Source organism: Heteronotia binoei, chromosome 17, assembly GCF_032191835.1.
Source record: "Heteronotia binoei isolate CCM8104 ecotype False Entrance Well chromosome 17, APGP_CSIRO_Hbin_v1, whole genome shotgun sequence".
NCBI lineage: Eukaryota > Metazoa > Chordata > Lepidosauria > Squamata > Gekkonidae > Heteronotia > Heteronotia binoei.
The window spans coordinates 12,671,615-12,698,576 of NC_083239.1; the positions used below are offsets into that span (position 1 = coordinate 12,671,615).

The 26,962-nt window shown below is 45.3% G+C and overlaps 2 protein-coding genes across 3 annotated transcripts in view; one reads left to right on the forward strand and one right to left on the reverse strand.

Moving 5' to 3' along the window:
• Positions 1–11,331, forward strand: part of CAP1 (cyclase associated actin cytoskeleton regulatory protein 1) — a 34,436-nt gene extending 23,105 nt beyond the window's left edge. For both annotated transcript variants that reach the window (XM_060258651.1, XM_060258652.1), the window contains exons 7-13: positions 2,863–2,968; positions 4,322–4,502; positions 6,964–7,154; positions 8,177–8,300; positions 8,624–8,706; positions 8,894–9,037; positions 9,882–11,331. In XM_060258651.1, the coding sequence (XP_060114634.1) occupies positions 2,863–2,968; positions 4,322–4,502; positions 6,964–7,154; positions 8,177–8,300; positions 8,624–8,706; positions 8,894–9,037; positions 9,882–9,965 (913 nt within the window). In that variant the 3' untranslated portion in view covers positions 9,966–11,331. The remainder of the gene's footprint in view (positions 1–2,862; positions 2,969–4,321; positions 4,503–6,963; positions 7,155–8,176; positions 8,301–8,623; positions 8,707–8,893; positions 9,038–9,881) is intronic.
• A 1,618-nt stretch (positions 11,332–12,949) lies between these two features.
• Positions 12,950–26,582, reverse strand: PPT1 (palmitoyl-protein thioesterase 1). The gene is made up of 9 exons (XM_060258653.1): positions 26,414–26,582; positions 22,248–22,357; positions 21,119–21,246; positions 20,802–20,872; positions 20,096–20,198; positions 19,903–19,993; positions 16,777–16,875; positions 15,417–15,488; positions 12,950–13,964 (listed from the first exon to the last, which is right to left on the reverse strand). The coding sequence occupies exons 1-9, from the start codon at positions 26,529–26,531 to the stop codon at positions 13,842–13,844; spliced, it is 915 nt and encodes a 304-aa protein (XP_060114636.1). The 5' UTR covers positions 26,532–26,582; the 3' UTR covers positions 12,950–13,841.
• Between the last annotated feature and the right edge of the window lie 380 nt (positions 26,583–26,962).

Here is a 26,962-nt window from a genome sequence, read left to right on the forward strand (position 1 = left end):
GTAAGCAGGAAGATTAAAAACTCTAAAATCTACAAAGTTTAGTATTTCTGTAGACCAGGTTTCCTGTAAAAAAGGTACAACCAAGATTTTAGGAAATTAATAAAATCTAAATCAGACAGTTTGTTTCTCCAGCCTGCTGTGTTCCAGGAAACACATCATAAATTCCCAGTTCCTGTTTCCTTTGTTAGTCACTCTATCCTTGTTATCTGATCCGATGACTTCTGCGAATCATTGAAGATACAGCCATTGCATTGCAAGGACTGCGTCTCAGGCTGGGCCGTCATTGTGTCCATGTTGAATGAGTCAGAAAAAGATGGTCGGGGTGAGGGTTTGGCATTTAAAAAACCTGGCTGCTCTGAATGTTCCTGGGCCTGCTCACTGGGAGGCTGAGTTACATTTGTCTCAGTGAGGGAGTTTCCCATAGTAAAACTTTCGTGTTCATTTTGGATTGGATTATTCTTAGAGATAAGTGGGCCAGTTGCTGCCTCTATAAGTGATTTTAAACAGTTTTTAGTAAGTTCCAGTTTCCCAATAACTACGTGTTGCTCCATAGTTGGTAGCTTCCCAAAAGAGTGTAGAAGATCAATATCAATAGAGTTTTCCAATGGGTCACAGTTGAGAGAGAGAACATTTTGTTCCAATTGTTCCTCCTTGTCCACTGGAATCTCTGAAGTCCTCCTATTGAGACCCATCAGGGACTTTCTGTTGGGTGTAGCCAGCTGTGGAACTTCTGGAATTGTTGGCTTTCCTTGGGACTTGGAAAACTTCTTTATTTCAGAGAGAGTCGGGAGTAGTTCAGCCATTGTTGCATTTACAAAACAGCAAGCTGGGAATATCCCCTTTGTCCAGAGAAACTTTTTCTGCTTCTGAATAAGAATAGGAATATCAGGGGTTTTAAAAGTCAACAAAATTTATTTATTTATGTATTTAAGATTTGTATCCCGCCCTTCCCACAAGTGGCTCAGGGCGGCTTCCAATAGTAGATCCAACAAAATTACAATAGTTAAACATATAAAGGGATCCGTATTTAAAACAGATAAAACAGATAAAACCTTAGTTATTAATACACATTAATAAATATTACAACTGTATATAAAAGAAATCCAGCAAGTTACATTAAAATTCTCAAGCTAGTTATAGGCTAGCCGGAAGAGGGTCGTCTTACAGGCCCTGCGGAACTGAACAAGGTCCCGCAGGGCCCTCACCTCTTCCGGCAGCTGATTCCACCATGTAGGGGCCATAACAGAGAAAGCCCTTTCTCTGGTGGACTTCAAGCGGGCTTCCTTCGGCCCAGGGATGGTAAGGAGATTTTGTGTTCCCGACCTCAGTACTCTCTGGGGAACGTGCGGGGAAAGACGGTCCTTCAGGTAGGCAGGTCCCAAGCCATATAGGGCTTTAATATAAATAATATTTTTAATATTAATTTTATATTTTAATATTTTTAATATAGGGCTTTTAAATTCTCTGTGGCTGAAATGAACGGTTTAAAAATTTCATGTTAAACAAATCTATTCTCTGATAATTAATCCGGAGAACTTCACAGAGATGAAATTTAACTAGGTGACTGTTCCTCCAGCTCGGAATCCTACCTCTGTAGCTGCAGATTGTTAAACAGACCTCATTTGGTTGAAAAATCAATTTTTGTGGTTTTTTACTGTGTTTACCAACTACATCTAGCTCAGAGTTGAATACTGAGGAGGCTTTAGACTTTGACTCTGAATTTTCTTGAGCCATTGGAATTTTTGAGGACAGTTGAGATTGATGAATTTCCCTGGTTGCATTAATTAGCAGTTTTATATCAGATGCCAGGTTTGAAACCCCATCTTCAATACTTTTTATGTTTTCAAAGAGGGTTTTAACTGTTCTGGCAGTAAGTTCAAGGAGTGGTTGCTGAAATGAGGAATTAATAATATCCTCCTTATCAGAAAGAGTCCACTGTGTTGTTAAATGCCTCGGGTTACCCTCGTCCTCCATGTCCTCCTGGGCGAAAGTGCTAATTGCTGCCTCCTCAATCTCACACTCCAAAGGAGAAAAGCCATTTGTAGTTTCAATAACAAAAGCAGTTGAAGAAGCTTTTTGTTTGGTATTGGAGACTAAAAAAATCCCCAATCTTAGACTGCTTCTTAGCAGGGATAGATGATTCCTCTGCATCCCTCGGACGCTTGCCAGGAGCCATTGTTGTTCAAATTTCAAAGCAATAACAAAGGCAAGTACTATTAAGATTAAATAGACCTTAGAATGATACATGCAAAAATATTCTTTGCTCTAAAACTCCTTTTCCAAGAGGAAAGAGCAGCAGAAGTAGAGTAACATTTTACAACTTGGAGAGGTTCCCAAATTTTCTGTATGGGGGGGCGGGGGGGGGGAAGCTCCCCATAGAAAGTTAGCAACAACAAAAACAGACTCCCAGTCTTCAAGGCCAATTGTTAATTAGCTGGCTGTGCCTGGCCAGGTGATAGCTGTGATTGGACTGCAAACAATGGACTCCTTGTTGGTACTTAATAAGAAGAATGCCAAGTCCTTGAAATCATCAAGTAAAACACGGAAGGGCTAAAAAAAAGAAGCCATATTTCTTTTATAAAAAATGCAAAAAGTCCAGTAGTAGTGAAATACCCTTCTGCTAAGTCTGAAGGTGAAAGAATTGGATGATGACAAGGTAGAAACAAGTGAATTTGAATAGGACCTGTCTTGTGTTGGTGGGCTGATGAGTTTCATCGTTGCAGAGGTCAGAGTAGTCGGGCGGTATGGAAAGCTCCATCTGCAACCTAGGGAGTAGGAAATCTAAGGCTCCAGTTTCATGCAGAGTTTCAGATATCCCCCTTACCCGAATCAATTCGTTTGCCTGGCTCCTCTTTCTTCTAGAGATAAGAAACATGTAGACTGGGTGAAGGCTTATCTGAGCATCTGGACAGAGCTGCAGGTGTACATTAAGGAGCATCACACCACTGGGCTGACCTGGAGCAAAACGGTGAGTGCCAGCTGCATGTTGTGGCAGGACATGATGGTATGTGTGTGTCTTTATATGACTGCTCTGTTGCAGGGAGTGCTTATTGAAATAATTGAAAGCTTGCAGCTTCGCAGTACTGGTAATTGATGTATTGGTTGATAATCCATGAATATTTCTGCAGGTTAAGTACTGGTACATGCACTCTATGCGGTTGTTTTAGAACACTGGCTTAAATCTCTGCATGGGTTATCCTTTCATTCCTAGTCATTGTTCCTGTCTATCATTTCCCTTTCCTAAAGCAGCTCAAAGAAGCCCTTTAATCCCTGAACGATCTTTCCTTGCCATTCTAATTTTTCTGCCGTCTCACCCACCCACCTCCTCCAATATTCCTTAACCTACAGATTTCTGTTTAAACCAGCCATATTTGGTTCTTAACATCTGGAGCCATAGATTGCAGCCCCCCGCTCTAACTCATAAAAGCAATATTTCTCCTCATCCTGAATATGCTCCAGGATTCTGTTCCTCATAATTGTGTGCTATCAAGTCGCAGCTGACTCACAGCAACCCCAACCCACCGAGTTTTCAAGGCAAGAGAAAAGCAGAGGTGGCTTCCTCTGCATAACAATATCATGGTGCATTCACACTACATCAAATAATGTGTTTTACATCTGGATTTTTGCTATTCTTACACAGTAAAGATTCAAATGTAAAACACATTATTTAGTGTAGCGTGAACACAGAAGTCTCCCATCCAGGTATACAACCACAGCCATCCAGGTACCAACCACAGCTGCCTTAGTTGTGATGAAATTAGGCTAGGCTGATGATATTGGGTTTATATCCCGCCCTCCACTCTGAATTTCAGAGTCTCAGAGCAGGTCACAATCTCCTTTCCCTTCCTCCCCCACAACAGACACCCTGTGAGGTAGATGAAGATATTGGATTTATATCCCGCCCTCCACTCCGAAGAGTCTCAGAGCGGCTCACAATCTCCTTTACCTTCCTCCCCCACAACAGACACCCTGTGAGGTAGAAGAAGATATTGGATTTATATCCCGCCCTCCACTCCAAAGAGTCTCAGAGCGGCTCACAATCTCCTTTACCTTCTTCCCCCACAACAGACACCCTGTGAGGTGGGTGGGGCTGGAGAGGGCTCTCACAGCAGCTGTCCTTTCAAGGACAACCTCTGCCAGAGCTACGGCTGACCCAAGGCCATTCCAGCAGCTGCAGGTGGAGGAATGGGGAATCAAACCCGGTTCTCCCAGATAAAAGTCCGCTCACTTAACCACTGCACCAAACTGGCTGGACTTTCAGGCTCCTCTGCTACTCATACTGATTTGAAATTCCTGCGTTCTCTTTTTCCCTTTCCCCCAGGGACCAATAGCAACTGATGGGGGGCCTCCACCTCCTCCCCCTCCTCCTCGTGGTGGGCCACCACTACCACCTGGGCCTCCACCTCCTCCAGCTCCTACCTTTGCAAGTTCTGGCGGGGATGACCCTGCGTCCCGCTCTGCGCTCTTTGCCCAGATCAACCAAGGAGAAGCCATCACTGCTGGTAGGTAATGGGAGGGGGGCGCAGCAGGGGGAGTGACCTGTGTTCTAAACAAGCTTGTTTAACATATGAATTACAGTCTTCTGAGCTTGGGAAGAGATATAGTTGGTTTCAAACAGTGGCAATAAGGGAGGTGGCACTGCAGCTTCTGACTTGCAGGAGAAGAAGGTCCTGCAACCCACCCACCCCTTTTTTTTTTTTTTAGTTTTGCTGCGGTGTTTACACCTGCAGTTTTATCCGGTCACTCTGGATCTGTGGTTTATTCCTGCAGCAGCTCTGTGAGGGAGGCATGTGTGCATTTTGTTTCCCAGCTGTTGTCATGGCCAACTCAGGCAGCTTCTCGGCGGCAGAGTCGGGAATAGACTCAGGGTTGGGTCTCACAAATCCATTTCACTGGCAGAGGTGCTTTCCTCTAATGTGGAAAGCTCCTTCCAGTGGATTTGGATCTGTTTGCATTCGCTGCGTGTTCAGGTTGCAGCTTGCTAAGCCCTGGTCCAAGCTAATCTTTCGAAGACTTTCATCCTTCTACTTGTGGACTTTAGTTAAAGCCCTCAGTGTGTCAGATTGATGTGCCAAACAAGTGGAGATGTGTGTGCGTGGCTGATTATAACTTGTGTCTCCATAAGGAGATTTTGACTGGGGGGCGGAGCTGCACAGTTAGAAGGAGAAATGTTAATATAGGTGGAAGGAATTTGGGTTCTGAGAATTGTAGTGGCTGAGAGAGTGGGGAAGCGTGATTCAGTGGGAGAGTAATGCACTGTATTTTATATTGCCTCCAGCTCTAGAGGGGTGGAACGGTGGTGGTGGTGGGATCCTTGTCTTGTGTTTTAGGAACACAGGAACTGCACGGTGTTCAGCAAATCCCCCAGCAGTACTAAGGAGCTCTGGCTCTGATCTCTGCCTTAAGCCAATTAGCTCTTTTTCCTCTTCCTGTTGTCCTTTGAGGGATCTGTTAATTAAGGGGGAGCCCTGTGCTTGGGCAACAAATACAGTTGCTGTGTCTGTTTTTGGAACATGCAGAGGGCTCACTTGTCTGACACCACAGTGTAGTCAGCAGGCCCTAGAATTGCTGCCGGTTTCCTCTTGGTGCAAATGGAAAATCTTCAGAAGTGTTTGGACCGTGAACCTGCTTTTAAAAACTGTGTGAAAACTTGAGCACCTAGTTCTGCAGATATTCCATTTGCTCCCAAAGGTAACAATTAGCAATTTGTGCACTAAAAGTTGAAACAAATGCCCATAAAATGACCAGGAATAATACATGGGAGAAATTGGATTGGATCATATATTGTTCCATTTTAGAGCATTGGCTTTCTTCCTGGAAAGTCTTGGTGCGAATGAGACTATTTGGGGAGCATTTTATTAGTAATATAGCCAGCTTTTAAATCGTAAGAAATGGGTGTGCTGTTCCTAGAGATGTGGCAAATCCTAGGAATTGTGAGACTTGTATTCCAATAAAGTTAACTTCAACATAAAATTTTGTGTTTGCTTGAACATGGCATTGAAAACCACACTTGATTTATCCCCCCCCCCCTTTAAATGTTTCAGTTGAAGTATATATTGCTATTGGAATATAACATTCCTGTAAGTTTTGTTGATAAATAGAAGTCAGAATAAATTTGCTAAATGAGATTTCCCTAGGAAACTTTAAATGGTATTTCCCCCCCCTAGGAAACCCACATCACTGGCTGTTCCTTAACACTGCCGGTAGTAGCCCTCTGGGTGGCAAGAGCTGGACACACCTTTTTTGCGTGTGGCTATCACTCTTCTTTTGTTTAGATCTGACTTTTTTGCATATCTGGTTTATGCAACCCCTTACCTAAAACAGCCCCCGTGACGCTTCCAACATATCAGAATGCCATCTAAGATCTGTCCTAGGTCTTTAGTAAATGCATGTATCAGTAGGTCTAATTAGTTAGAGGACGATACTACTTGTTTTGAAATTTACATTTTTAAAAAGCATTAATTATTACTGCAACTGTATCAATGCTTTTGTAAACTAGTTTGAGCCTGCTAGGCAACACAGCTTACAAAGTTTTCGAGCAAGAAAAAGCCGCAAACTTCATCTACGGTGTACAAATTCTTAAGGACCTGTGTTGGATAGTTCTAGAGTGAAACTGGCAATGGAAAGCTTTTATGTGGGGAGAAGCTGCTGCATGGGTTCTTCCTCTTACCGCTCAGGTAATATGAGAAGCTTCAGATCATGTGAGGGTTTCTGGGGCAACAGTGCTGGCATGGGGAGGAGCCACATGTGGGGCTTCCTGCTGCCAGGGCAGTGAAGGAAGGAGCTGTGTTTCAGTGTGCTCCAGTGCCACAGGGATAGAGTGGGCTGTGGAATACTGGAGAATGTGCAGGCATGAAGCAGGATTTCCAGTGTTAGGGCTGGATTCCTATAGAGGATGTCAGTTTTGCCATCCAGCACTTTTAAGAAACAGTCTCAGAAGCTCATGACAGTTATCTCTCCTAGGTTTGAAGCATGTGCCCGATGACATGAAGACCCACAAAAACCCATCGCTGAAGAACCAAGGTGGCCAAGTGAGGTCGGGACCAAAACCATTCACAGCTCCTAAGCCTTCCTCTGCTGTCAATCCCTTCCAGAAGCAGCCCGTAAGGAAGGACCCTCCTGTCCTGGAGCTGGAAGGCAAGAAATGGAGAGTGGTGAGTGGTCTTGGGAGGCCTTGGCACCTAGCTCTGATGCTGATAGCTGCTCAGATAGCTTGTGGGTGCAAGCCCAGTGATCTCTCAGAAGGGTGAGTTGCAGCTGCAAAATGGGCTTCTAGTCAAGGGCACATCTGCAGGGTCTGGCTGATCCTCTCTGCTGTGTGGAAGCAGAAAAAATCTTGCAAGCATGCTCAGTTTATATAATGCACATGCACAGCAGAACCCAGCTTGTCTTTCTACAGAGCTTTGGTGCATTTAGTGCAGTGTTGGGCAGAGACCTCTGCCTCTTCTATCCTGGCTGTCAAGTAGATATAGTTCTCAGGCCATCTACATTGGCCTAGTTTAAGGCCTGAATCCTGGAGAGCCAGTTTGGTGTAGTGGTTAAGTGTGCGGACTCTTATCTGGGAGAACCGGGTTTGATTCCCCACTCCTCCACTTGCACCTGCTGGAATGGCCTTGGGTCAGCCATAGCTCTGGCAGAGGTTGTCCTTGAAAGGGCAGCTGCTGTGAGAGCCCTCTCAGCCCCACCCACCTCACAGGGTGTCTGTTGTGGGGGAGGAAGGTAAAGCTGTGAGCTGTTCTGAGACTCTTCGGAGTGGAGGGCGGGATAGAAATCCAATATCTTCTTCATCTTCTTCTTCTTTTCACTTCTGGCCACATCTCCCATGGAGCTGGCCTTGCCAATCAGGAAAACTTTCAGATACGTGGGGGCATTTGCATGAATGCTTTGAGTTTGTGATGTTGGGTGACAGGTAGGGGACTGCCCAGTGAAATGTGCTTTGTGGGGGGAGAAATCAACTGTAGCTGGAGTGTGGGGTGTGGAATGGGAAGAGGGCCAAGGTCTTACATCCAGTGTGCGTGCATGTGCTCTTTGAGGGATGGGCATTTTGGTTGCCCACTGGCGACGAGGGAGGGAGGGATCCTGCTTGGTACAGACCTTTTCTTGATGGCGTCTACTGTTCCTGGATGTCTTCTGAGGGATGTGACAGTGATCAGCCTCCTTCCCTTCCCTGCCTTAGGAAAACCACGAGGGTGCCTCCAACTTGGTAATCAGTGACACTGAACTGAAGCAGGTGGCCTACGTCTACAAGTGCACGAACAGTACACTCCATGTCAAAGGCAAGATCAACTCCATCACGCTGGGTAGGTTCCCTGTTAGCTTGTAAACTGGCGTATGAAGCAGGAAGGGGGAAGGATGTGCGCTGCTCAAGGCAGACAGGCAGGCGCTCCAGAGTCCCTTCTCTAGGGGAACAAGGGGAAGTGCACAACAGCAAGTTCCTCTTGTATATCCTGAACTTGCTGGGCTGGTTTCAGCATATGTATGCTGCTGTCAAAAAAAGGATTGCCCAACCCGCCGGTGAGAAGCTGTTAAACCTTGGTTAAGCACTTTGGTTTAAGGAGCCACTCTTGGGCTATAAAGTATAACATAATAACATTTCCTCTGCTTTCTCCCCCCCTTTCTGCAGATAACTGCAAGAAGCTGGGACTGGTATTTGATGACGTTGTGGGCATTGTTGAGATTATAAACAGCCGGGACGTCCAAGTACAGGTAATGGCACGTCCCAGAATGGGGATGTGAAGCAGCCATTTGGGCTTTAGGATAAACAATCCCGAGATCCTAATATGCAACCATTTTTTAAAAAATTTAGTAAGGGCTATCTTGCTGCTTTCCTATCTGGGTTGTCCTGTGGCTCTCCACTTGAGAAAGTTCTAACCATCCTTGCTACCCTTGCTAGGTATTGGGAAAAGTGCCAACTATATCCATCAACAAGACGGACGGGTGTCATGTTTACCTGAGCAAGAACTCCCTAGACTGTGAGATTGTCAGTGCCAAGTCTTCAGAGATGAACGTTCTTATTCCTACGGACAGTGGCGACTTTGTAAGTCTTTTTCTCAGTTACATAGGAGGTGTGTGTATGTGGGGTTCTGTTAGCTTTCCAGTTGGATGGAAATCACTCAGTTGACTGTGGCTAAATCACCAGTCTTTGACTGGAACAGAAGTTAGCCCAGAAGACTGTGTTGTAAAGGATCTTGGCACATCTCTAAGGCTAGATCCTTACACACTTGCAACAGAAGACTTAACACATCTGCACCTAGAAGTAGAAAGCAAGAATGAGGAGAGAGAACTTTAAAAGAGTTCTAGTTGGTTGATACCTTCCTTGAGACTGCATAGTGGGGCCTCTTATAAAACATAACCCAGGAACAGAAGGTAAGAGCCCTGATTGGATCAGACCAAAGATAACATCTAATCCAGTATCCTGTTTTCCCATAGTACCTTGGAAGCTCAGTACTTTCCACTGTACCGTGAAAGCTCACAACAGAGCATGAAGTCAGCAGCCCCGTTTGCTCTTTGGCAACTAGTATTCTGGGAATATGGAGGCTCTGTTAAGCAATCATGGCTGTGGAGATGGGCAAAAAGGACTTATGAATTCATCTGATTGCTTTTTAAAACCAATGCATTGCACAAATGGTTTGTTTGTAGTGAACTACAATTCAGTCTGCCCTGAATTGTCTTAATAAGCTTCTTCCCTTGACCCAAACTTCATGAAAGGGTGACCCTGGTATGGACGTCTTCCATACTGTGCAGCAGCAGTGGATAATAACTATAAATACTGATGTCCAGCCTCCACATCACTTTAAGGCACTTCGTATACTTTTAATCCTCTTTTCTCTATACAATACAAATACCAGCAGTAATTGACTCCCACAATTTTGTTTCCCCAGAATGAGTTCCCGATTCCCGAGCAGTTCAAGACACTGTGGAACGGGCAGAAACTAGTCACCATGGTGACGGAAATAGCCGGATAAGCTGACAAGGCGTGTGATTCCCTCCCCTCACCCCACCACCACTGTGGGACAAATCTTCTTTGGGGGGGGTAATTTTTTTTTTAGATTTCCTGTAATTTTTCCCCTTTTGTCCGTCTGCTTCTGTCCTACCTGAGAGAGACATCTACCTGCCTTCACTGAAAATTACCTCAGGCTGGGATTTGAGGTAGCGTGTGGCAGGACTGTTTGATTCTGGTGGTTGATCAGTGGGGAATGGTGTTACATTCCTCCTCCTCCCCCCCCCCCCCGTCAGACCAAACTGCGTCACCAATCAATCTTGATTTGTTTGATCTTTCTTTTTTTTTCATTGACTTTGGAGCCAGTATCAGTGGTTGGCTTTCAGAGGCCCTTTCGTTTGAGAGATTTTATTTTCCCACTTAGAATACATGTATCAGGGTATTGCATCCCCCGTGATACGTGCATTTAAAAGTGTATCCGGCAAGTATGTTTGGGGGAAGTTACAAGGGAATAAACTAAATTTTGCAATTCTGTTCTAATCAGGGGTTTTCAAAAGATTCTGGGAGTGGCTTTGCTGGACCAAAGGCTGATAAATGGGATGTATAGCATTCCTTTCTCCCTGATATTTTTTTTCTTTCTGTGCTCAGTGTAAAAAAAAAAAAAAATCTGTGTTGTGCCATGATGTTGGGGAGACCTCTTGGTTATTGGTGCCACGAGACCCCCCCTGCCAGGTGTCTGGCCAGCAGCTAGAAAGCTGCCACTAACCCTCTTCCATTCAAGCTTGTGAAAGCTGTGCCCAAAGGGTCCCCTCTTCTGAGCAACAGGACATTCTGATATGTTCAGCCTTCCAGGACGGTTTTTCTCAGCACCAGCCCCCTCTCCCGCACCTAGAGAGGGTTGGGTGTTCATTCCCAGTCCAGTATTTAATTATTTGTAAGCACAAGTTCATTGCAATCAGTTGTGTAGTTAACTGAAATTTATTTACGCTGTAGAAGCTGGAAGATCCCCCTCCCCCCCCCCTCCCCGGCTGTCTACTTCCTTTTTTGCTTGACTTTTGCGTGTTAGCAGGGGCACCGCAACAGTTGCGCTAAGGCGCTGAAGGCATGGTACTGTATTGGCCACAAAAGGGAGCTAGCTGCTTATGTGCTTGACTCCTGGTGTCTTGGATAGCATATCTTATTTCCTCTCTTGCCACATTTAATAAGTTCACTTTTTTTTTTCACTGAAATGGAACTTACCAAAAGATATGCAATCTTTTTCTTATTTTGAGACTGTCCTGTGACTTGTACTTCTCTCTTGAGGCTTGTGAAAATAAAAAGAAACCTTTCTTATGTACTTAAAAAATTATACTGAAAATAGAATAAAGTTAATGCCAAGTTGCTCATTAAAATGGTGACTCTTATTGCGAACATCTGCTTGGAAGTTGTTCTGGTGATGAAAAGGGAAATTAGCAACCCACAGTATGCAGTTTGTGAGTTACTGGGGCGCATTACAGACTAATAGAGGGGTCCCCAACCTATTTGAGCCTGCAGTGCATTTGGGATTATGGGAGGGGCTGATGATTGCCAAACCCAAAATGGCTTCCAGAAGAGATAGAGCCAAAGCATAATCCCTACCCCCTCGCACCTCTAGGGAAGAAAAGCCTGAAGGGGACTAGAAACACACACTGACTAATAAGGAAAGTTAAAGTACTTCCCAATTCTCCTATTCCTTCAATTAATTTTTTTTATTTGAATGAGGGCAGCCAATAATAAGCCCTGCCGTACAATGGCCCAGCCCATTTTCTGCAAAGTGTGGTGTGTAGTACCATGGCACAGGCAACCCTGAGCGAATAGAATTTTATTTCAATATCAGACACAGCTGACTTAAAGCTTCTGCAGAAATAAATTGTTAGTTTATAAAGAGCTGACATAGCTACCCCTTGGAAAATATCACCTTGAGGTTTCTTTCACTCCAAAGTGACTGAGGCTTCTTCTGTCTCCAGCACTTTCTGGAGCACTTTTTAGGGCCCAAGCCTCACCTGTCCATCGCGAAAAGGCTTCATTGCACCGCAATACTTTCCTGTTTCTTTGACAGAATATGGGACATACGCACTAGTAAGCAAGCTATGCTTTAAGGAAGGCTGTTAAGTTACACATCTCTCTTCGAAGAACTCCATTTAGAAAACTTTTTCTCTACCCCCTCACATGAACACCTGTGAAGTTTCCTTACAGTGAATCAGACCATTGGTCCACTGAAGACAGTATTATCTGCTCAGACTGGCAGTTGGGCTCAGGGTCGAATTCTTCCACATCAACTTACCTGATGCTTTAACTGGACATGCTGGGGACGGAACCTGGGCCTTGCATGCCAAGCGCATGCTCTACCGTTCCATCTAGGGCTGTGTGCGCAGCATTAGTAGGCAGACTCTGCCATGCAAATTTGGCGTGTCTGTATTGCTGTTTAGGCAATTATGTCAGTGAGAGAGCAGAACTTCTCTGTTGGACCACAAGTCTACATTTCATCACTGGACTATAGTAAGTCTACTGGCCAGCACTTGGATGGGAGACCTCCTTGGAATGCAAGAAGTTGGGCAACAGGGGCAGACTTTTTTTCAGCTCTCTCTCTGGATATCTTCCGTGCCCCCAGAAGGGGTTAGTCACCAGAGGTCACCATGACTTCCAGGTGCACACACACACACAAAAACCCCCACTGGCCAGCTCACTCCATATTTAGTAGTCTGTGGGGCACTGGCTTCGCCAGGCAGCCCTTCCCTGCTTAGCTCCTTTTAACACCTGATCCAACCTTGATGAAGTCTGACATCGTCATGCAAACCTCCTGTTAACCTCTTGACATACACACTCCATGTTCTATGCCCAACAAGCAAGGCAGCGTCTAAAACATTTTCAGGCGGCCTTATGTTGTCCGTAGAGTAATAAGTGCAAGTAAATACTAGCGGTACATGCGTTTTAACACCTCTTATGCAGTAGCGTTCTCTGCATGAAACTGACAATCATAGTGGCAACACCTTAGTTGAAACTTTTATTGGAATACATCAAATGTTCATCTGCTTATTGTGACGAAGTCTCCAGTGTAGAAAAGCTTACTTTAATTACACAGCGCACACCCACAATGCCACACCCACTACCCTCTTAGCTAATTGAAAGTATTGCTGTAGTAAGCTGTCCAGCCTTACTTTAAATAAATGTTTGGCAACACTTTTCGGATACGCCATATAGCCACATTTAGAACTATACTTTCAGTATAGGTCTGAGATCAAGACCCCCTTTGCTACTAAGAAACCCAAACAAGCAAAAACACCCAAGCTAAGGCCCCGGCCCTTGCTTAACATAATACTGTGTGGCATGTAAGAAAAATTCAACTCCCTGAGAAATCTGCCAGAGGCTTAGCAATTACACTAGAGTATTCTCAATAAGTGCACAGACTTGTATGTGTTCTAACAGTATTCTGAGTTGAGTTCTTCTGCTAGTTGCCCATCTTTAAAAAGGGACACATAAAAACTAGAACTTTCATTTATGACTGATGCAGTTAAAACTGAAAAAATGTTTTTGGTTATATTTTAATGTGACCTCAATAGAACTGAGGGTATGGGTGTGGCTATTTAAACCAAATGGGCTCCCAAACCACAATTAATGAAATAAAAATAAAATAAATTACTGGGAAGTTGTTTGCATGAAGGAGCTTTTTGTTTGCAGGAAGCTGAGAAGAAAGCTGCTGGGAGCAATGGCATTTGGTTAGTGAGTGTTGTGAATCCTGAAATGAAACTATAATCTGAGTTAGTAAGAACACACACACACCCCTCCAAGCAAGCGATTACAGGCAGTAATTGCCAAACTTGGCCAAGATGTCCTGAAGGAGAGTTCCAGCAACTGGACTTGGTAGGATAGCAAAGCTTCAGCTTCATTTCAGGAAGGGCAAAATGTTCTTGAAGAACCACTCTTTGGAGAAGTGGAGGTGGTCCCCTTCTGCTCCCAGATATACCAGTTTTCCTGCTTGGTCCATTTCTTTAAGTCCCAAATGATCCTAAAAAAAAAAGAACACTCAAAAGAGTAAGGGGGGGTGTAGAGAATTTCTTAACCATAAAAACTACATGCAAGATCCATCTAGCCTTATTTTGACCAGAGTTCATCTTACAGATGTTTGCCTCAACAAATGCTGGTTTTTTTGCTTTCTGCATCCTGTGAGAGAACTGCCAAGGAGCAAGTGATAATTAAACCTAGAGTATAGCAGGATGCTTTGTTGTGTGCTTCATGCAAATTTATATATATATTTTTTTATTTTACTGCATTTTAATCACCCTCCCCTACCAAAGCAGGGCTCAGGGATGTGCACAACATATTAATTCATACAAAGGTAATGCACAGTTAATTAATTAACTTCATTAATTAACTTCAGATCTTGGCTCAGCTGACCCAAACCAACCATAGTACAGTGGCCTATATTCAGACAGATAGTCATGCTAACCAAAGTTAGTTTAAATCATAGTTTTCTCCGTTTAAAGTATCATTCATTGGCAGTATCATTCATTGGCAAAGACACTTCCTTTGTTAAACAGAAAGATTAAAATGCACTCCAGTGTGGAATTGCTCTAGGCACAGCAGCTTCTTGACAACCAAAAACTGGTGTAACAGTCTGACAACCGTGGCTTACCCTCCAAACACTGGGAAATGTAATTCAGAGAAATGAGACATTTCTAAATGCTAAATGACACATTCACCTAAAATTATGGGGAAACAGCTGTAATTCAACTGGGATAGGTTTCATTTATACCAAAAAGTCTAGGGAGCTACACTGACCCACATGATTACCCCAAGCATATTCAGGCCTGAGAAAACCAACTTTAAAGTATTGATTAAAAAAAATGGTTTCAACTCAGTTCAAAGAAGAAGAAGGGATTGGATTTATACCCAGCCCTTCACTCGACATCTCAGAGTGGCTTACCATCTCCTTTCCTTCCCCACAACAGACACCCTAGGAGCTGAGAGAGCTCATTCAAGAACTGCTCTTGAGAGAACAGCTGAGATAACTTGTGGCTGACTCAAGGTCACCCAGCAGGTGCATGTGAGGAGTGGGGAATCAATCCCCGTTCTTCCAGATTAGAGTCCATGGTCTCAACAACTACACCTGAAAGGCAGGGACATCCATCAGTTAGAACATCTAAATGGTACGGAAGATCCTTTCCTTCCTCTCTGGACTTTCTTTGGGCTCAGCACACCTTCCTGATCTCTGCCACCCTCCCATGAGTTGCCTGATTTCCCGACAGTAATAGTATTTCAGACCTTACCAGAACATCACAAAGCAATGCTGCTCCTTACTTTCCTGGGCAATATAACAGTGTGATAAGAAAAATCAGACGACGCAAGGGAACTTTGGACAGTTTAGAATGGTAACCTGCACTTTGATATTTAGGGCTCAACTGCAAATTCTACACAGACAAAAAGAAACATTCCTACCCACACTGCTCAGGATAGTTACCTCTGTGTACAGTGAGGTCTCGTTCAAGGGAATGGTCTCCTTGGCTTGGCCACTACGATAGTAACCAAACCACTGCAAGAGGAAAAGAACAGGAAAACCTGTAAGCCAAACACTCCCACTTGGGAGAGCCAGTTCACATGAGCATGTAAGAGGCGTCCAATAACACGTATCATGATCGCTTTTCTTGCCCCTGCCTTTCTGCTTCAAAACTACTTACTCTGATCCCCTCCCATTTTGCTCACATGGAAGAAAAAGATTATCCCCTGCCCTTAGGGAGCTAAGATCAAGCAAAAGTTAGTAGAACTGTTCAAGGGACTTGCAGAGTTTCACATGGGAGCACATAAACAAAATACCTCCCCCCCCACCCCCCGCACTAGGAGCTACAAAAAGGAGTAATCATTTTCCCCTGCTTCAGACAGCCATCAGTACCTTTTGTAAGATGAGCAACTATGGTCTCCGCCCACAATCTAGACCACAGCAACTCGAACACATCTCACTGTGGGGGAAAAATAGCAATCTTGGAATTCAGACTAATGTGGCCATGCAGATATGAGCAACTATTGCCATAAATACTCTGTACCTCTTCCCAACATCTGGTGGCATTTCGCTGGTCTAGTAATAAAGTTCTCAAGACATTTTTATTGTCTATGGAGCTTTTCAGAAGGAAAAAAGGGGAGGCAATTTGCCAGGCCTCACTCCAAAGCTGGGGAAGGCAGGTCTGCCTTTGGGTGCAGCTTGCTTTCCTGGAAGTAATCCAAACATGTTGAGACAAGCCATGAGGGGAAACTGAATCTCCTCCCTCCCACAGCCTGGCTATAAAGAACAGCCAAGGCCTGGTTTCCATACGTTGGAGAATGAATTGCTAGAGTCCTGTAGATTGGCCTCCACCACTTTCAGAGGGATTAACACACACAAAATTGCCCTAGATCAAATCAGACTCTAGGTCTATCTAGATCAGTCTTGTCTACTCTTACCATCAGCAGCTCTCCAGGGTCTCAGGTAAAGGTCTTTCACACCCCCTGCTACCAGAGTTCCTTTCACTGGAGACTGACTGCTGGGACTGAACGTGAGACCTGCCTGCATCACTGGTGTTCTACCATTCCTCCATGCTGGACATCCAGTAAACAAATCTGTGAACCATTCTGAACACTCTGTCAGCTAATATTTCCTCACACACATATTTAAAGCGGTTGTTGGCAAGGCAAAAGAACCTGCCCACCCAACCATGCTGATGCACAATGCCACATAGATGCTTTGGGTAGCAGCTCAGGTGGGATGAGATGCCAGGCTGGTGCAAAGTCAGCTGGCCAGATCTTTCGGCTCACCAATGTCAGGCCGCGATGGGACTTCAGCTGCTCACCTCAGAGGCAGGAGGATCCACCATGGTGTCACTGAGGAACTTGACCATCACAAATTTTTTCAGAGACATCAGGTTTTTCTTGTAAGTTTGATTGATGCACTAAAAAAAAAGGTGGGGGGAGGGAAGAGAAGGAGGGAGTGAAGTCGATCTGGCAGAATCCGAGTGTTCTTGCTCCAGATCTTACTTTGGAACTTTCTTTCAGGACCTTTCCAATCCCTGAGATTCCACAACTCTCCTGCATCTCTCAGTGGAATTTTGGAATCGCTTTTATTGCCAGAAGACCAAACAAGCAGCCCCATTCCCAATCAAGTACGGGTCAAGGCTGGACTATTCAGGAGACAGAACTACGGCCTCATTCTCCTCAGGCTTTTTTCCTAAAGAAGCAGAGTCCAGCATGTAAGCTCCACCCAGCCTCTGAAGGGGCACAGTTCACATGAAACTGTTTTATACTGAATCAGACCTTTGGGCCATGGCAATCAATGTTGTCTACTTGGACTGGCAGCAGGTCTCCAGGGTCTCAGGTGGAGGTCTGTCACATCACCTACTGCCTGATCCCTTTAAGAAGCTGGGGACTGAACCTGGGACTTTCTGCATACAAAGCAGATGCTCTACCACTTAGGGGAGGGATGGTGGCTCAGTAGTAGAGCATCTGCTTGGGAAGCAGAAGGTCCCAGGTTCAATCCCTGGCATCTCCAACTAAAAGGGTCCAGGCAAAGAGGTGTGAAAAACCTCAGCTTGAGACCCTGGAGAGACACTGCCAGTCTGAGAAGACAATACTGACTTTGATGGATCGAGGGTCTGATTCAGTAGAAGGCAGCTTCATATGTAGGAGGGATGGTGGCTCAGTGGTAGAGCATCTGCTTGGGGAGCAGAAGGACCCAAGTTCAATCCCCGGCATCTCCAAAAAAGGGTCCAGGCAAATAGGTGTGAAAAACCTCAGCTTGAGACCCTGGAGAGCCGCTGCCAGTCTGAGTAGACAATACTGACTTTGATAGACTGAGGGTCTGATTCAGTAGAAGGCAGCTTCATATGTAGGAGGGACGGTGGCTCAGTGGTAGAGCATCTGCTTGGGAAGCAGAAGGTCCCAGGTTCAATCCCTGGCATCTCCAACTAAAAGGGTCCAGGCAAAGAGGTGTGAAAAACCTCAGCTTGAGACCCTGGAGGGCTGCTGCCAGTCTGAGAAGACAATACTGACTTTGATGGACCGAGGGTCTGATTCAGTATAAGGCAGCTTCATATGTTCATTCCCTCCCTCAGGCACACCAACCACTTCTGTGAGAACCAGGCCTACATCAGACACCTGGAGGTAGCAGCCGTAATTTCACACGTAGATGGCAAATTAGATCGCTTTTAAGGCTATGGATTTGAATCAGTGAATACTGATTGTTATATTTGTATGTAAACAGCACTGATCTTCGATCATAATAAGGGTTGATGATAATGTAGAGAGCTTGCATTACATCACGCAAGTGCCGCATCTTCCCTTGATTGTATAATTTATTCTGTTTGCTCCTGTGCATAATTTGCTGTGGCACCAAGCCGCACCCTGTAGCCAACAGAAAACTCATTTTGCCAGCCTTCTATTTATTAAAAAAAATAAAAACAAAAACATCCATCACCCAACGATTCTCAAGGCAACCCACGTACTTGAAAACTTATCTTCACAGAAGATACGTTTTAATTTGTTCCAGGTTACTCTGTTCTTTGATGTTTCTAAATTACTCTTGATTGCTTTAATGTATCAGAAGCATATCCTAAATAAAATAATTTTTATTTTAAAGAAAACCTTATCTTCACAGACAAAAGAACCATAAACTTCCTAACGAAATCCGAGATGTTTTAGGAAGCAGAACCCAAGAGCCGATACCACATCCCTACCATATGCATGTTCTTAGGCACAATCTTGGCCTTGAGGGCATTTGCTGGTAACGGAGGCCCAGATAGCAGCCACTGCCAAATCTGCATTTTATCATCTTAGACAGCAGCTGGCTCCACACCTAGAGCACAACGACTTGGCAACAGTGATCCATGCAGTGATCACCTCGAGAACGGATTACTGTAACACCCTCTACATAGGGCTGCCCTTGACTCAAATTCGGAGGCTGCAACTGGTGCAAAACGCAATAGCCAGGTTCTTAATGGAGCAACCTGTACAGGTGCACATTCAACCTGTGCTGGAAACATTGCATTGGTTGCCTGTGGCGTTCCGAAGTCGCTTCAAGATGCTGGTCATAACCTTTAAAGCCCTATATGGCCTGGGACCTGTCTACCTTCGGAACCACCTCTGCCCATTATGTGCCCCAGAGAGCACTCCATTCGGGGTCTCAAAACCTCCTTAAGATCCCCAGACCGAAAGAGGCTCGACTGTCCATCACCAGAGCCAGAGCGTTTTCAGTAATAGCCCCTGCTTTGTGGAACGCCCTCCTCAAAAACATCAGGGCCCTGCGGGAGCTGCCACAGTTCTTCAGGGCCTGTAAGATGGAATTATTTGAACTCGCGTTTAATTGCTCCCACTAAATTATAACTGAAACAAGAACATCAGAGAAATCAGAAATGCGCATCTTGGTTTTAGGATTGTAAATTGTATGAATGATTTTATTGTGTATTTTGTTTTCAACGTTTATGTGGTTTAATTTTTTGTTGTTAGCCACCCCTGAGCCTGTCAGGGGAGGGTGGGATATAAATTTGATAAAATAAATAAAAATAAATTTGACCAAGCTGTCAATGGTCCAAGCATGGAGACTTAGGTGCTTAATTCTGCAAAATCATGCTTGCTTACAGAGACCAAATAAGCCAGGCCTCAGAACTGAAGGGGGAGAGGGGGGCGGAAATCCTTGGAAGAATTGCAGAGGAACAGACTGCGTTTGACAAACAGCTTTTTCTGAAAGGGCTGGAATCGTCCACAGTTTTATTAGCTGTTTGGGATTCACAATAAGACCTCCATGTTCACAGATAGTATATATCTGGGTGCCAGATGCTAGGAAGAGAGGTCAAGGAGGATGGATTCTGGCTGTTAGCTTTCCGGAAGCATCCAGCTGTCCACTTTTGGAGGCAAGAGGCTGGGCTGCATGGACCTGTTATCTGATCCCACCAGGCCTTTCTTCTGATCTTAGGAGTCAGACTTACCCGTTCCTGGTTGATATCAGCCAAGAAAAGGCTCTGCTTCCGATATTCTTCTTCATTCAGTGGATCGTGCCAATACTGAGCCTGAACCAGTCTATGGTTAAAAAAAATGTTCACCATGCATGCCAAAAAAGCTCCAACCCACTTTTGGTCCCATTCATACTCTGGTGAAGTGCCTCCCCCGGTTGAAACTCACCGATCCTGAACAGCCTCGGTGTAAGCACCAAGATCCAGCATCTTCCGGATCCAGTCACAGAGGCGTGAACTTTCCCCCGGACAGCGTGGGAAACCATAGACTCCTGTGGCAGCAAGAAACTCATTTACAAGCAATCTTGACAGTAACAAGCCAGAAAAGAAGAGCACGTGGCCTTGCAAACCACTCCCCAAATCACTGGCGAAGGTGGTCCCATTTCTGCAGGAAGGGCAGAGCAGCAGAGGTTCAAACTCCAGAATCAGTAGAATTCCTGCTTCTTAAAACTTATCTGCCTGGTTACCCAAAGGCAATTCTTATTTGCAAACCTGCACTGTGCCAGTTGAAAGGACTACTTAGGCAGTAAGTAGCAGCCCACTGTCCTTCCCTGCCTACCACTCGCTCACCCACTGAATAGTTGAGGGAATAAGCGAGACAGAGTTTACATCTTGTTGGTTTGTGAGAACCAAGTCTGCAGCTGCTCATTCTTCTGAATGCTAAAGGGCATCTTAAAGGATCTGCAACATGTGGCGACATTGTGAGGAAAGGAACACTCTCCTCCATGCCACTGAGGATTAAATGTGTTGTAATCCTTGAAGAGAAAAGGAATGTGCATGGCTGACTTGAAGCCTCCCCCCCTCCAGCTAGCAGGACAGTCACCTAAATCCGCACGCACGGCTAGGAAACCGATGAAAACTCAGTCTGGGCTTACCTTGATGCTGACCCCCAACAGATATTAAATTGAACATAGGGGGAGATGGACACCTCTGCACCACTGCCCTCCTGGGAAAGGGGAAAAAGAAAAAAGAAATTTAGACCCCATTCTCCAAACAACAGGTTCTACAGGGTCTGAAAACCGCTGGGTGTTTTGACGGTACTGAATTCAACTTCATTTTTAAAAAAATAGGGAGGGAGCCAAACTGAGCTTCAAAACAGTTCTCTAGCCTGAGAAGGAGGTTAGCTCACCACTCTCTTCCAGGTCACCTTCACCCCAAATGCTTTCCGTCCCTCCCAGCCTGACACACTTACAGGAACTGTCCTCCCTGTGAGAAGCCCATGGCATTGTAGCCACCTTGCAACTTCCGATCCTTTGCCAAGATGCCGCACACAAGCTTCACTTGATCATTCACATTCATGAGGAAACCGTTCTCCACATCCTGGAGGGAAAACACAGAACTGAAGGACATGGGGTAAGCTGCTGACATGCCAAACTCATTTCACATTTTTGCATTCCACCTGGCTTCAGCCACAAGTGGGGAAGGAATGGGCTTCCTCAGGGGCATTCTAAGTCCCTTCCCTGAATGTTCATCTCTCTCCTTCTAAGGAATTCATTAAATCTCTGGAACTCTCTAGATGCAAGGAAGGAATTATGCAGGCAATACAAGATGTGGGCTCCCACCATCCTCTGCGCAGGCCTGAAGGGCATATCCACATCCACAACCCACAACACACCAAGTCCTGCAGCGATGGGCAAGGGGCGAAACAGCAGGTAGAAGATGCCACTGGAAGCCGCAGTCCCGATCCTGCATGTAGGCAGTTCAGGGTATTGGTCACCTGATGCTGACCCGGAGACGAAAGCATTTTTCGGCAGCACCCTGAACGACCAAGCAGCCTTATCTAGGGACAGCACTGCTTGCTCCACATGGAGAGGGGCCTAGAAAAGGTGGCCTAAACAAAGCTCGTCTCCCCCACCCCAGTTGGCATCCTTACTTGCGGTCAAAAAATAACAACAAAAGGAGATTGAGGAAGAATCGCACTGCTACAGCACCAACCCCAAATCAGACTTTTCCCTGCAGCCACTGCGGCCGGATCTGCCTGTCCCGCATTGGTCTTGTCAGCCACCAGCGAGCCTGCAGCAGACGTGGACTACTGCACCCTTCTTAAATCTTCGTTCGCGAAGTCAAGCCGAGAGAGACAAGATGTCTCAGACAGAAGGAAATCTCCCATGCTGATTTCCAGTGTGTAAAGGACCCCCAGCTTTGCATGCTGCATGCACACCACCTTATAGAAGGATTTCAGCATGTCCATTGGCAAAACAGATAGTCTGTACCAGGTAAGAAAGGGAAGGGAATTTCAGAAAAGGTGATAATTTAGGACAGGCCGTATGAAGGGACTGCATATTCCTGTGGTCAGAACTAACAACCACCACCGACCCTACCTCAATTAAATTGTCGCCAATCTGCAGAGACAGAACATAAATGCCTGGGATTTTCTCCTCCACGATTTTTTTAATGTAACCCATGCTCTCGGGATTGCAGCAGCTGTCTCCTAAGATTGTAAAAAACAGGGGTGTGTGGGCAGGACACAGAAAAGGGATTAAGAACCAGAAATCAGGTGGCTCTGCCATTCTTTTTTTTAGATCAGACAGAAATACACATATATTATGTAAATCAGGAAAGCCCATACAATGTAGCCATTCAGACATTCAACCAGCATCTTAGTGACCCTCGCTCAGACTGCCACTCTGCCATGAAGCTCCCTGGTTGACCTTAGGCTAGTTGCTCTCTCTACCTAACCTACCTCATGGGGCTGTTGTGAGAACCAAGTATGCTACCCTGGACTCCTTGGAGGAAGGCTGGAATAAAACTGCAATTAATAATACATGGAGACCCAAAAATCACAGCTTCCCCCTTGGTCCATTAGCCTGCTTTGGTCACCTGGGTTGGCTGATTGGCTGGCTGCAACTAAAATAACTCAGTGTTTTACAAAAGCTTCCATATCCTTTTAGGATGGTGAAAGGGCAAGCTGTAAAATCACAAATAACATTGGTGTTCACTTCACTGCTCCTGGGTGTTTTTTTGCTTAACTGCCTACAATGAAAAACCACCTCATTAGAGACACTAAAAAAAAAAAAGGATTGGACTGTACGGTAGAACATATTTTGGGCTACATATCAGTCTCTGAAGAACTGCCTCTCCCCATCAAAAAATACCCTCTCACTTAACAAACCTGGACGTTTTCATGCATTCCTAGACTATTTGTCTTGATATTGACAGGACTTGAGCTGAAATCAAAGTTGAAGGGTGGAGAGGCTTATCTCACTCCCTTCTGTGTAGAATCCCTCCATGGCATTCAGAAAGTTATGCATATGCCAGTGTAGCTTTTTACAGGCCCAGGAAGTCAGCTAACTTCAGCCTCAAGACAAATTTGTGACGCATTCTGGCTGTCTAGACATGCAAGAAATAATAATTATCAAGAGAAAAAGTATTTAATGTATAGAGACAGGAAGCCAGGGACCAGGAGGGGGATGTTGGGAAGAGACCAACTGGGCAGGCAGAATGCTGGGGGAGAGGAAGGGTGGGGGCTAGGCATATCACCTTCCCTGGATTAAGAAAGAACATTTCTTAATAGCCAAGCTGCTCTGTCATCAGGTTGGGTGCTCACTCAGCCAGTGCTCCCGGAGCTCCATAAATGGCACATTAAGTTCCTCCAAGGCAGGTAGGGATAAAAATGCAACCTAAATGTGTAACAGGCTGAGAAGCCTGTTTTAGTTACAGGCAAGGGACAAAAGTGTTTAAAGTGCATTCACTTGTACAATTCTTGTCTTCTGTTTTTTAAGGAGGGGAAGAGAGACCTAACTATTTGTAAACAAATCACAAACAGAGCCAAAGAGGCCAGAGGGGAGAGACTGAACATTTGACTTGGGGACTTGGCAAGCAGCAGCAGGTGGGCACAATGCTTTTGCTGGCACTTTCAGAGTGGTGGAGAAATGGCTCCGGCAGAACGACTCATTGCCCCATACTGGTGTGTATCTTACCACAATAGAAATCCACTGATGAGAGTAGTGACAGAACCTGGTAGACTCGTTTTGCACACCAATGCACTACTTTAATTTGCAGTCAGAAAAGAAGTGATCTAGAAAATATGGGCTGAAGGTCCAAGTCTGGACCTTTTGCTCCTTCCTGCCCACCTCTGGAAAAGCCTTGTGGAATTCCAGACTGTGATTTAGAGTTGTCTCTAAACCTGCCCTTGCAATCCTTCTTGCTTTAATCCTCATAATGTCACAAGTCCCCATATTACATAAGAGGCCCTAAGGCCTCGAGCCTCTGACCCTGTGCCACATTTGGATCCCCCCCTCCCCCAAGATAACCAGGGGCAAGATTTTACAGAGCTCTCATATGGAATCCACAAAACAAGCCTTGTGAGGGGGCTGAGGCAGATGAGCTCACTAGATCATTCCAGATAAGAATCCACCTCTACATTCAACATCTGAGCAATTCCAATCTGCCTCCGTCAGCACCGCATAGCAGCTCAAGAGCTTTTCAGCAAAAGAATTTGGGTCAGTTCCCTACTACTTAAAAACTTGTTGACAACAGATTAAGAACCTGCTAGTAAACCTGTCCTTTCTGTGCTGTCACAAAGCTGCAGCTGACAACTGGGAGTTTATTATATAAATCTCATCACACAGGCACAAATGCACACAGAGACCATCCTAATAAGTAAATATAATGCAGCGGTGAGCCCCAGTTTGTGCATCCAACACAAACTAAACAGGATTGAGATCATCTAGAAAGGCCCTCCACCTGTTTCAGTGGTTCCGCAAGTGACTAGGAACCTTCTTTGTGGTAACATTTTATTATGGAACTCCCTTCCCTATGAGGTTTGCCCTGTGCAACTTGTGCTGTTTATTTATTTAAATCCTTTCACCCCAGTGGGGACCCAAAGTGACTTACATTGTTCTCCGCTGCTCCATTTTGGTTTTGTACAATCCTTTGTGATAGGTTAGGCTGAGACTGTGTGACTAGCCTAAGGTCACCCAACGAGCTTCCATGGCAGGGTAGGGATTTAAACCCAGCTCCCAAATCTTAGTCTGACACTCTAAACCACTACACCACATTGGTTCTTAGTTTTCTGGAAAGCAGTGAACATTGTCATTTCAATGGACTTTTAACATAGTGTTTCCTGTTATCGGCTAATTAATTCCACAGTATTTATGAGGCTACTTTGCTCTCATAATGTGAGTGGAGGAGAGATTTTTAGCTTTGAAAATTGATTCTACATGATTTGAGGAGCCCTAGTTCCAGAAAAGCAGGAGACAAACATTTTAAACAACAAACAGTATTGTGACAAGCTTTGGGCCTCTGCTTGGGAGTTGCAGATGGTTCTGTCCCAAATGCAATCACTGAGGCACTGTGTATCAAATAAGACAAGGGCAGAGGGGAGCTAAGCATCTTTTATCTCTGCAGATGGCCACAGGGGGTCTTGCTAACCTAGAAGAGACTGCAAAATGCTCCTTAAGGCTGGGAGCACACTGTTAAAGAGATTGGCAGGCCACAGACAAAGGAAAGAAAGAGGAGGAGGAGGAGGAGGAGGAGAAGATGATGATGATGATGGATTTATATCCTGCCCTCCACTCTGAAGAGTCTCAGAGCGGCTCACAGTCTCCTTTACCTTCCTCCCCCACAACAGACACCCTGTGAGGCAGATGAAGATATTGGATTTATATCCCGCCCTCCACTCCGAAGAGTCTCAGAGCGGCTCACAATCTCCTTTACCTTCGTTCCCCACAACAGACACCCTGTGAGGTAGATGAAGATACTGTATTTATGTCCGCCCTCCACTCCAAAGAATCTCAGAGTAGCTCACAATCTCCTTTCCCTTCCTCCCCCACAACAGACACCCTGTGAGGTAGATGAAGATATTGTATTTATGTCCGCCCTCCACTCCAAAGAGTCTCAGAGCGGCTCTCCTTTCCCTTCCTCCCCCACAACAGACACCCTGTGAGGTGGGTGGGGCTGAGAGGGCTCTCACAGCAGCTGCCCTTTCAAGGACAACCTCTGCCAGAGCTATGGCTGACCCAAGGCCATTCCAGCAGGTGCAAGTGGAGGAGTGGGGAATCAACCCCGATTCTCCCAGATAAGAGTCAGCACACTTAACCACTACATCTTCTTGGATGGGGGACCTCCACGGAAGTCCATGGTTGCTATGTAGAGGCAGGCAATGGCAAACCACCTCTGTTTGCCTCTTGCCTTGAAAACCCATAAGTCGGTCGCAACTTGACAACACCTTTCACAACCCGTAGGTGATGCAGCAGACTCTGCCTGAGACTCTGGAGAGCCACAGCCAGGTAGAGGAGATAATATTAACAGACGGACTGACTAGGTAGACGGCAGCTTTGTATATTCAGTAATGTGTGCCTTATATATGCACAACATGGCACTTTGTGGAAGCCAGCCTTTCTCAAAACAAGGAAATAATTATGGATGCATGACTACCTTACGGGGTGCTGTACATGAGTGTCCAGCATTCTCACCGGCACCTAATGTATCCCATCCTCCTGCAAGAAAGACAAACTCAGAGGGACCAGGACCCCCTTCCACTCACCCATGCCATGCCACATCACCAGTGGCACCGGCCCCGCCGCGCTCCCTAGACTCAGCCTGCAAGATCCGCCCAGCAGTAGCAGCCGAAGGAAAAGGACCAGGAACCTGGTCAATGCCATCTTGGCTAAATCATATGACACGCACCTCAGAGCCGGCAAAGGGGAAAAATATCACGTGATAATGGGCGGGGCGGGCTTAGTATTATGGAAAGGAGGCGGAGAAAGGCTGAGCCTTTGCCCCCAAAGAACTCTGGGCAATGTAGTTCTGACAAGTCTCTTCTCCAGACCCGTACAGTTTCGTAGCGTGGTCGAAAAATGATGCATGCAAAAACAAACTTACTGTCCTCAGAATTAATGGAGGGAAAGGGTGATTTTAGGTTTTTTGCTTAATTTTTAAAAGATGCACAAAACTTTAGGTACATTTACTAGTTTTGCTGTACACTGAACAGGGATATTGGGGGTTTTTTTTAATCTCATTACATATGCTAAACCAACTCTCACTGAGTATAGCTATGCATCCACATTATTCCAATGTATTTCTCTTTTAGAAC

Excerpts from the sequence above, each read along its gene's own strand:
- PPT1 (XM_060258653.1), bottom strand. The coding sequence starts at position 26,531 with ATGGCATTGACCAGGTTCCTGGTCCTTTTCCTTCGGCTGCTACTGCTG. Across the intron at positions 20,873-21,118 it reads TCACAGGGAGGACAGTTCCT|GAGGGCAGTGGTGCAGAGGT; the intron begins GTAAGTGTGTCA and ends CCCCTTTCCCAG. Across the intron at positions 16,876-19,902 it reads CTGATATCAACCAGGAACGG|TGCATCAATCAAACTTACAA; the intron begins GTAAGTCTGACT and ends CTTTTTTTTTAG.